Here is an 11,305-nt window from a genome sequence, read left to right as displayed (position 1 = left end):
AGCACTCGGACTAAAGAATGGATGAAATGCTATACTTTGAAATGTACGAATATATCTCGAATGAAGTTGTTGTTATTTTAATAAATTTTTCCACTCTGCTTTAACTAACTTTTTCCTTATCTTTATAATTTGTTTTTGTTTTTGTTTTTATTTTGCTTCTCTCTCTTTTCTTTCTTTACTTCATCTATTTCTTTAGTTCTATCTAGTTTAAAAAAAAAGGGGGCAAAAGGTATTGGAGACAATATAATAATAATTGACAATATTATCAATTTAAAAATGTATGACTGTAAAGATGTACCTATCTCCAATAAAAATTTATCTTAAAAAAAAAAAAAAAAGAAGATAGATAGATATATATTGTTGTTGAAAACAGTTAAAGCTAATGATAAAAGATTTTTAAAAGCATGGACAGGTTTACCGTTTTGCCGTAATCAGCGAAATCACAGATACATACATAACATATATTCACGAGATCTGACTTTTAATAAGATAGACTAGCACAAGTGTGCCCGTTGGGCCCGTCCTCGTAGGGTTTCCATTGTAACCGGGAGGGGAGTGGGGGGGAGGGAAGGGGGAGGGAGGGAGGAGGGGAGGGGGAGGGAGGGGGGGAGGGGAGGGGGGAAGGGGAGGAGGGTGGAGGGAGGGGGGTAGGGGAGGGGGAGGGAGGGGGAGGGAGGAGGGGAGGGGAGGGGGGAGGGAGAGAGGATGGAGGGGGGTAGGGAGGGGGGAAAGGGGGAGGGAGGGGGCCTCCCCTTTTCCCAGTACCCCGCTTTCCCCGTTGGGCCCGTCCTCGTAGGGTTTCCATTGTAACCGGGAGGAGGGGAGGGAGGGAAGGGGGAGGGAGGGAGGAGGGAGGTGTGGAGGGGAGGGAGAGGGGGAGGGGAGGGGGGGAGGGGGGAGGGAGAGGGGAGGGAGGTGGGTAGGGGGGGAGGGAGGGGGGGAGGGAGGGGGGGAGGGGGGAAGGGGGAGGGAGGGGGACCTCCCCTTTTCCCAGTAGCCCTCTTTCCCCATTGGGCCCGTCCTCGTAGGGTTTCCATTGTAACCGGGAGGGGAGTGGGGGGAGGGAAGGGAGGAGGGAGGTGTGGAGGGGGGAGGGGAGGGGGAGGGAGGGGAGGGTGGAGGGGGAAAGGGGGAGGGAGAGGGGAGGGAGGGGGTAGGGGGAGGGGGAGGGAGGGGGAAAGGGGGGAGGGAGGGGGCCTCCCCTTTTCCCAGTACCCTTCTTTCCCCGTTGGGCCCGTCCTCGTAGGGTTTCCATTGTAACCGGGAGGCGGGGAGGGAGGGGGGAGGGAGGGAGGAGGGAGGTGTGGATGGCGGAGGGGAGGGAAGGGGGGGAGGGGAGGTGGGAAGGGGGGGGGGAAAGGGGGGAGGTGGAGGGAGGGGGGATGGAGGGGGGAAGGGGGGAGGGAGGGGGACCTCCCCTTTTCCCAGTACCCCTCTTTCCCCGTTGGGCCCGTCCTCGTAGGGTTTCCATTGTAACCGGGAGGCGGGGAGGGAGGGGGGAGGGAGGGAGGAGGGGGATGGAGGGGGGGAGGGGAGGGGGAAGGGGTGGGAGGGGAGGGGGAAAGGGGGGAAGGGGGGGAGGTGGAGGGAGGGGGGAGGGAGGGGGGAAGGGGGGAGGGAGGGGGACCTCCCCTTTTCCCAGTACCCCTCTTTCCCCGTTGGGCCCGTCCCCGAGGGGTGAGGGAGGTGGGGAGGGATGGGGAGGGAGTTGGGGTGGAGGGGGGGAGGGAGTGGGGATGGAGGTGGGAAGGAGTGGGGAGGAAGGGGTTGAGGGGGGAAGGGGGACCTCCCCTTTCTTTTTTCGCAACACTTGCCCCGGTGGCCCACGAGCATAGGGGCCCCATGCTGATCTGTGTATGTTAAGTGACTTGCAATAAAAAACACAACTTTAAAAAACAATCAGTTGCTTTTCGCAACAATGTAGCACCCATCTCACACAAGCATTGTGACGTCACAAGCTGAAGACCTTGGAAAAAAAAGTTTAAAAATAAAAAAATGTAAATTTGTAAAGAGTAGACACCCAATAGCAGCTGCTTGTCCATTGTGACATCACACGCTGAAGGTGGGGGCAGCTCGAGTCATCTCACAGGGGCATTGTGACATCACATGCTGAAGACTAAATCCGCACCGCAGCGCCCCCCTGAAAAGGGGGGGGGGGGCAGCGCTTTTAAACCTCTGTAACTTAAAAAACACGCGACCAAAGTAAATGAAAATATCACGGCCGAGCGAGCGCGAGATTGGCGATTAAGGCGGTGTGAAAACCGTCGCGCTACGGTTCGCCGTTTTGCCGCAATCGCTGTTACGTATATAGCAGTCTGTCCGTCTTTTTTTTCCCTTTTTTTGTTGTGTGTCGGTGTTGGGATGGTTTTTATATATATATAATTTTTTGGTTGTGTATGTGTGGGAGGGGGTGGTGGTGTGGGTGTGGGGGGGGGGGAACTTTTCTCTTCCTCACGGCGCGGGGTGCAGCTCGGCTGTGAGGCCTAACATCGCCCGCTGCGGCTCGGCCGCTGGACTTTACATACCGGTGCGGCTTGGCCGCTGGACTTAACATCGCCCGGTGCAGCTCGGCTGCGGGACTTTTCACCGCTGGTGCGGCTCGACCACGGGGCTTAACATCGCCCGGTGCAGCTCGACCACGGGGCTTAACATCGCCCGGTGCAGCTCGGCTGCGGGACTTTTCACCGCTGGTGCGGCTCGACCACGGGGCTTAACATCGCCCGGTGCAGCTCGACCACGGGGCTTAACATCGCCCGGTGCAGCTCGGCTGCGGGACTTTTCATCGCTGGTGCGGCTCGGCTGCGGGACTTAACATCGCCCGGTGCGGCTCGGCCGCGGGGCTTAACATCGCCCAGTGCAGCTCGGCTGCGGGGCTTTTCATCGCTGGTGCGGCTCGGCTGCGGACTTGACATCGCCCGGTGCGGCTCGACCACGGGACTTAGCTGCGCAAGGCTTGGTCGCGGGCCTTTCATCGCCCGGTTCGGCCGCGAGACGTTTCAGCGCCCGGTGCGGGGACTGTGCGGGTCGGTCGGGGACGAGCTGTCTGTCCGTGGGCGTGGGGAAGAGAGTGGAAGTTTTGTTGCCTCCATCACAGTGAGGGGGTGTTTGGAGTCACTGTGATGGACGTTTGTGTTGGGGTTATGTGTCTTGTGTTCTTTTTTTTTTTTCTATGACTGCTATGTAGTTTCGTTCGGTACATCGGTACTGAACGACAAATAAAGCTCTGTTATACCTGTTATACCTGTTATCAGGCCAAACCACAAAAAAAAACATGTACAAATCTGAGTTTTAATAGTATACTAGAAAAGAGGGCCCGTTGGGCCCGTCCCCACACCCCCCATTCTCTCCTCCCTCAGCCCCACTCTTACTCTCCAAGTGTGCCCGTTGGGGAGGGCCCGTTGGGCCCGTCCCCACACCCCCCATTCTCTCCTCCCCCAGCCCCACTCTTACTCTCCAAGTGTGATCTGTTTATGTCAAGTGACCACTATAGCCTTAATTTTTATTTTTTTTTCCTAATCAGATGTTTTGTTTTTTTTTCCTAATCAGATGTGCAGTACTTTGGTCAACGTGGGTTGTTTTTAAATGTGCTATACAAATAAAACTGACTTGACTTGACTTGCAATAACAAAAAAGACTTCTTGGAAGATTTTCGAAACAAATGTAGCCGTCACAAGCTGAAAACTAAATCCTTGCTGAAAACTAAATCCTTTTCTGGAAACTTTTGGAAACAAATGTAGCCCCTTGAAGAAAAGGGTTAGAAATGAAAACCTTTAAAGAAAAGGTCAGAAAAAAATTATGTAAATTTAAAGTAGTAAACACCCAATAGCAGCTGCTTGTCCATCGCGAGCTGATCTCTCATTGGTGCACGGGTGCCATTGTGACATCACGCGCTGAAGCCCCTTCAAGAAAAGGGTTAGAAATGAAAATTTAAACTTTAATATCTCTCTAGCTTTAAAAAGGTAGCTTCAATTTGAACGAAAGTACTTACAAAAGTTGCCCATGTTAATGGTGAATACGGCGGTACAAAAATCGTAGCGCTTTGGTGTAATTTCAGGGAGGAGTAGGGTTTGTAAGTTATGGACAGAAACTCTTCGGAATCTTCCGTACATACACACATACATACGGAATGTTGGACCGCAGAGTTTTAGTAGTATATAGATAGATAGAAGAAGATAGATAGATAGAAGATAAATAGAAGATAGATAGATAGATAGATATTGTTGAAAATAGTTAAAGCTAATGATAAAAGATTTTTTCTAACAGCTAAAACTCCATTAGTAAAAAATAGATTACTGCCGTTTGCTTGGAATAATCAAATATTACAAGTCTGGGAACAGAACGGTATTAAACATATGGGAGATTGCTACGAAGGAAATAATTTTTTGACATTTTCTCAATTGAGAAACAAATATCAAATTCCAGGGAATAGTATTTTTTTCTATTATCAATTACAATCTTATTTAAGGGAAAAGTTAGGTAATTCAATGTTTTTATTTCAAATTAAAGGAATTGAATCCCTGATTCAGGGCAAGGGAACTAAAAAAAGTATATCTTCAATGTATAAATTGTTACAAAAATCTAGTCCAAAGACAGGAATTCAAACATCAAGACAAAGATGGGAAACAGATCTGAACATTAGCATTGATGAACCAAGTTGGGAAAGATTGTGTTTAGAAAGTATGAAAAATACTATTAATGTGAGATATAGTTTAGTACACTACAATTTTTTACATCAACTATATTTAACTCCGAAAAAATTAAACAATTTAAATCCAAATTTACCTGAAATTTGTTTTAGATGCAACCAGGATGTGGGTACTTTTTTACACTCCACATGGGCATGTCCTAAGGTAACTCCTTTTTGGAAAGACCTAAAAAACTTTTTGGAACAATTGATGAATAAGACCATACCATTGGATTCAAGGTTGTTTTTATTGGGAGATACTAAAGGAATATTACCAAGATTAATTTTAGATAAATATCAGGAAAGATTTCTCAAAATAGTAATAGCAATAGCAAAAAAATGTGTGGCGGTCACTTGGAAAGATCACAATGAAATAAGAATTGCAAGATGGTATGCAGAAATGCGTAGTTGTATCCCATTAGAAAAAGCTACTTATAATCTGAGAGATAAATATGATTTCTTTTTGAAACTTTGGAACCCATTCACTTTAAAACTAGGATTAAGAATTGGAAATATTTAATTTCAGGATTGTTTTGATACCCCTAAAAAGAATTTAATAAGAAATTAGCCGGAAATGTTTCCTTCTTGTCTCCAGGTTCCCTTCTTTCTTCTTTCTTTCTTTCTTTCCTTTTTAAAAAAAATTATTTCTTTATCTTTCTGCTTCTCCTTTTTCCTCTTTTTTCTAACTGGGGGGTGGGGGGAGGGGGGTTGTGGATGGGGAGATAATACAGAACAATACAGGTATAATCGAATTTAAATGTATAATCGAATTTATAATGTAGGTACCATCGCGTACTATGAGTTCATACATGTATTTGTTTTGTTAAAATTTAAATTTTTTTTTAAAAAAAAAACCTGTCCAAGTCACCCTGCACCTTATTGCATCTTCCTCACAATTCACACTACCCCCAGCTTAGTATCGTCTGCAAATTTGCTAATGGTACTTTTAATCCCTTCATCTAAGTCATTAATGTATATCGTAAATAGCTGGGGTCCCAGCACCGAACCTTGCCGGTAACCCACTGGTCACTGCCTGCCATTCCGAAAGGGACCCATTTATCCCCACTCTTTGCTTTCTGTCTGTCAACCAATTTTCCATCCAATTCATTGCCAAAGACGGCCAAGTCGGTTGCGGCCAAGTAATTGGGTATTTCTAAACCGGAGATTGACAGGTTCTTGGCCTTTAAGGTTGTTAAAGGTTACTGTGAGAAGGCAGGTGAATGGAGGTGAGAGGGGACGATAGATCAGCCATGATTGAATGTTGGAGTGGACTTGATGGGCCCTTCACATTCACTCTATCCAGTCCACACACATCATCCGAGCCCAGGATCGAACCCAGGGCTTTTGCGCTGCGTGGCAGCAACTCTACCTCTGCCTCTGCGCCACTCAGTTTAGCTTAGAGATACAGCGCGGAAACAGGCCCGTCGGCCCACCGGGTCCGCGCCGACCAGCGATCCCCGCACACTAACATTATTAGAGAACGTACAAACTCCGTACGGCCAGGACCCGTAGTCGGGATCGAACCCGGGTCTCATTCGCTGTAAGGCATCAACTCTACCGCTGCGTCACCGTGCTACACATAACTTTAGGTTTTAAGAAATACAGCGTGGAAAGAAGCCCCTCGGCCCGTCGGGACTGCGCCGGCCAGCGACTTCCTGCCCAATGATAGAGACAATCCGTCTTCCCTTGGCACGGAAACCAAGAGCACAAAAGTAAGCAATCTCATCGTTGCCCTGACTCTCAACACTGAATGGCACAACGGATGCAGAGAAATCAACTCTGCAGCCAAAACAATGAATGGACATAGAACTTAGAACAGGGAACAAAGAACAGTGCAGCACAAAAACAGCCCCTTCATCCCACAAGACCAACTCTTATCCGCCTGCACATAATCCATTGCCATCCGTTCCCTGAATGTCCGTGTGCCAATTCACAAGCTCCTTAAACACCTCTAGCATATCTGCCTCCGCCACTACCGCCATAGTGGCGCAGCGGTAGAGTTGCTGCTTCACAGCGCCAGCGACCCGGGTTCGATCCTGACTACCGGTGCTATCTGTTCGGAGTTTGTGGCTTTTCTACGGGTGTTCCGGTTTCCTCCCGGACTCCACAGACTTCGCTTCGGTAAAATTGTAAATTGTTCTGTGTGTGTGGGATAGTGTAAATCGCCGGTCGGCGCGGACTCGGTGGACCGAGGGGCCTGCTTCCGTGCTGTATCTCTAAACCTAAAATCTAAAGACCCTGGCGGCACATTCCACGCATTCACCGATAAAATTGTGTAAGCCAGCAACTCTACCGCTGCGTCACCGTGCTACACCTAACTTTAGGTTTTAAGAAATACAGCGTGGAAAGAGGCCCCTCGGCCCGTCGGGACTGCGCCGGCCAGCGACTTACTATCAAATGATAGAGACAATCCGTCTTCCCTTGGCACGGAAACCAAGAGCACAAAAGTAAACAATCTCATCGTTGCCCTGACTCTGAACACTGACTGGCACAACGGATGCAGAGAAATCAACTCACACATCTCCGTTACACTTTGAATCTAGACACAACAACCCTGGGTAACACAGCAGGTCAGACAGCATCCCTGGGGAAAGCAATAAGTGACATTTCGGATCATGACCCTTTTTCAGACACCTTACACTGTAACTCCTTGCTCCTCTCAAAGGAACTGTACGATGCCAAGTGTGGTGGCTTCCCAATGATATCTGAGATAGCATGCTGGTGTGCCCTGTACTGTGGAGTTGGTCTCGCACCACAGCTGGACCGAACCACTCGCACACATTGATGCATGGGGAACGCAGAGATTTCTAAAAGATTTTTGGGGGATTTTAGAGATACAGCGCGGAAACAGGCCCTTCGGCACACCGAGTCCGCGCCGCCCAGCGATCCCCGCACATTAACACTATCCTACACACACTAGGGACAATTTTTACATTTACCCAGTCAATTAACCTACATACCTGCACGTCTGTGGGAGGAAACCGAAGATCTCGGAGAAAACCCACGCAGGTCACGGGGAAAACGTACAAACTCCGTGCAGACGGCGCCCGTAGTCAGGATCGAACTCCGGCGCTGCATTTGCTGTAAGGCAGCAACTCTACCGCTGCGCCACCGTGCCGCCGTGATCATGAATCACTCACAGGCAGATGAGATTGGTTTATCTTAGAACATAGAATAGTACTGTGTAGTCATACAGTGTGGAAACTGTCCCAACATGTCCAATCTACACTAGCCCCACCAGCCAGCGTTTGATCTATCTACCTCTAAACCTATCCCGTCCGCAGAGCGTCACAGTCTTAGCGTATTACAGAGTGGAAACAGGCCCTTCGGCCCAACTTGCCCACTCCGACCAACATGCCCCATCTACACTAATCCCACCTGCCTGCCTCGGGCACATATCCCTCAGAACCTGCCTATCATGTACCTGTCCAGACCTTTCTTAAACGTTGTGATAGTTCCAGCCTCAGCTACCTCCTCTGGCAGCTCATTTCATACACCCACCACCCTTTGTCTGAAATAATACCCCCCAGATTACTATTAAATCCCCCCTCCCCCCTCACTTTAAATCAATGTCCGGTATTTAGAACCTCGAACAACAGGCTTTCGGCCCACAATATCACGGCCAAACACGATGCCACGATAAACCGTCCGAAGAAGGGTCTCGACCCGAAATGTCACCCGTTCCTCCTCTCCAGAGATGCTGCCTGTCCCGCTGAGTTACTCCAGCATTTTGTGTCTATATTCGATGTTAACCAGCATCTGTAGTTCCTTCCTAAACTAATCTCCTCTGTCTGATCGTGATCCATAGCCCTCATTCCCTGCACATCATTGTGCCGATCAAAAGCCTCTTAAATGCCACTATTGCATGTGCCTCCACCACCACCATTGGCAGCGCGTTCCAGGTACCCACCACACTCTGCGTAAATAAACTGAGTAAAGTGTAAAGATGTCCCGCGTAAAGATGTGCCTCTGTGTAAAGATGTGGCCCATACATCTCGTTAACACTCTGCCCCTCTCATCTTGAAGCAATCCCCCTCGTCTTTGATATGTCCACCCTGTTGGAAAGGTTCTGACTGTCCACCCTATCTATTCCCCGCATAATTATATATATATTTCTATCAGGTCTCCCCTCAACCTCCGGCGTTCCAGAGAAAACAATACAAGTCTGTCCGACTTCTCCTTGTAGCTGATTCGCGCTAAAGCAGGCATCTTTCTGGTCATAGGCACAAAAAGCTGGAGGAACTCAGCGCGTCAGACAGCATCTCTGGAGAAAAGGAATACGTGACATTTCGGGTCGAGACCTTTCTTCAGACTAGTCAGGAGAAAGGGGAACGAGAGACATAGTCGGTGATACAGAGAGACAAAGAGCGAATGAATGAAAGATATGCATTAAGTAACGATGATCAAGGAACGGGAGAGCCCATGAGGGTCCATTGTTGGCTGTGGGCTCGGTGAAAACGCGTTATACAGGCAGTGAAACTCAACAGGACGACAGTGAAACTCGTACGCCATCTCGGGTGGGGAAGGGACGGAGAATGAAACGACTTACCAGGCACACCAATGGCTGCCAAAATCGGATAGAAGATCTGGATGTGAAGTGCGTACGTTCCCATGCTCTGGTGAAAGGGGGCGCAGGGTGAAGAGGTGCTTTGGAAACGGTACGATTTATACGTGAGTAGATGGCCTCATGCGTCATCCATGTCATTAACCAGAGCAAATATTCAACGCAGGGTTTCGCAACCCAGTACTCATGAGACCTCTATGATCCTCAGAGAAAACACTGCACTCACAGGCTGCAGTCATACATCACTAGTTTGGTTTAGTTTAGTTTGGTCACCCTTGGACTACCCTTTATCAGATGTTTCTGGCTTTACCTTGCACTAAACGTTGTTTCTTTTCGTGTATCTATACACTGTCATATTCTTCCTTTGTCCCGCCCCCCCCCCTGACATCAGTCTGAAGAAGGGTCTCGACCCGAAACGTCACCCATTCCTTCTCTCCCGAGATGCTGGCTGACCTGCTGAGTTACTCCAGCATTTTGTGAATAAATACCTTCGATTTTCACCAGCATCTGCAGTTATTTTCTTATACACTCTAAATGGATCGATTGTAATGATGTATTGTCTTTCTGCTGTCTGGTTAGCCTGTAAAAAAAGTTATTCACTGTACCTCGGTACACAAGGCAATAAAATAAACTGAACTGAATTGAACTGAACATGATTACAATCAAGCTATTCACAGTGTACAGATAAAGGTAAAGGGAATGACATTTAGACTAGAGACTTTAGTGATACAGCGCAGAAGCAGGCCCTTCGACCCACCGAGTCTACGCCAACTAGCGATTACCATGTACACGTGCACGATACTGCACACTAGGGACAATTTACAAATTCGCCGAACCAATTAACTTACAAACTCGCGCGTCTTTTGAGTGTGGGAGGAAACCAGAGCACCCGGCGAAATTCCACGCGGTCACGGGCAGAAAGTACTAACTCAGTGCAGACAGCACCCGTGGCCAGGATCACACCCGGGTCTCTGGCCCTGTAAGGCAGCAAGTCTACCGCTGCGCCACTACTGAAATGCGATCCTGCGGAGTGCCATCTGTGGAATGTTGTAGGGTGCTTTAACGAGACACTTGTGAATAAGAGATGGGGGCGGCACAGTGGCAAATGTGTAGACAGGGGGACTGTTGGACGGCATGGGCAGGTTGGGCCAAAGGGCCTGTTTCCACGCTGCATGACTCCATCACCATGACTCTAGATGGTAGAGCTGCTGCCTCACAGCACCAGAGGCAAGGGGTTCGATCCTGACCTCCGTGTGTGGAGTTTGCACGTTGTCCCTGTGACCACGTGGGTTTCATCCGGTTGCTCCGGTTCCTCCCACATCCCAAAGATTTTGTCGGTTAATTGGACTCTGTAAATTGCCCCGAAGTGTGTAAGGAGTCGATGAAACAGCACGGTGGCTCAGCGGTAGAGTTGCTGCCTCACAGCGCCAGAGACCCGGGTTTGATCCTGACCACGGGTGCTGTCTGTACGGGGATTGTACGCACTCCAAAGACAATAATAGACCTAAGCCAAAATCTATACTAAAACCTCATGGGTGGTGTGATTTCACCGGATAGCTGACCAAACGAAATATGAATAGGAAACAAAACTGCAGATGCTGGTTGAAATCGAAGGTAGACCCAAAATGCTGGAGTAACTCAGCGGGTCAGGCAGCTTCTCGGAAGAGAAGGAATGGGTGACGTTTCGGGTCGAAACCCTTCTTCGGAGTGAAGAAGGGTCTCGACCCGAAGCGTCACCCACTCCTTCTCTTCCGAGATGCTGCCTGACCGGCTGAGTTACTCCAGCATTTTATGTCGACAAGCGAATTATGAGATGCTGTTCGTCCAATTTGTGTTGATCCTCTGACAATGGAGGAGATCTAGGACAGATATCTGAACTATTATTCGCTGGTGTATTTTCAATGAGACCAGTTGTGGTCACTTCGACATGTTGAAACATCAAAACATATCAGCAAACCCTTCAACTCCAGCCCAGTGCCTTCTACAGGATAACGGGCCTTTAACGCCAGCTTAGATCTCCAAATGTATTCTTAATTGTTAACTGTATGTTTGTGTTG

General features: G+C 48.6%; 1 protein-coding gene across 1 annotated transcript in view; it reads right to left on the bottom strand.

Moving 5' to 3' along the window:
• LOC144602880 (putative G-protein coupled receptor 139) overlaps positions 1–9,297 on the bottom strand; it is a 21,667-nt gene extending 12,370 nt beyond the window's left edge. The window contains exon 1 of the mRNA XM_078416002.1: positions 9,234–9,297. Within this exon, the coding sequence (XP_078272128.1) occupies positions 9,234–9,297 (64 nt within the window). The remainder of the gene's footprint in view (positions 1–9,233) is intronic.
• Between the last annotated feature and the right edge of the window lie 2,008 nt (positions 9,298–11,305).

This window comes from Rhinoraja longicauda, chromosome 19 (assembly GCF_053455715.1).
Source record: "Rhinoraja longicauda isolate Sanriku21f chromosome 19, sRhiLon1.1, whole genome shotgun sequence".
Classification (NCBI taxonomy): Eukaryota; Metazoa; Chordata; class Chondrichthyes; order Rajiformes; family Arhynchobatidae; genus Rhinoraja; species Rhinoraja longicauda.
This window is presented reverse-complemented; position numbering and strand designations above follow the sequence as displayed.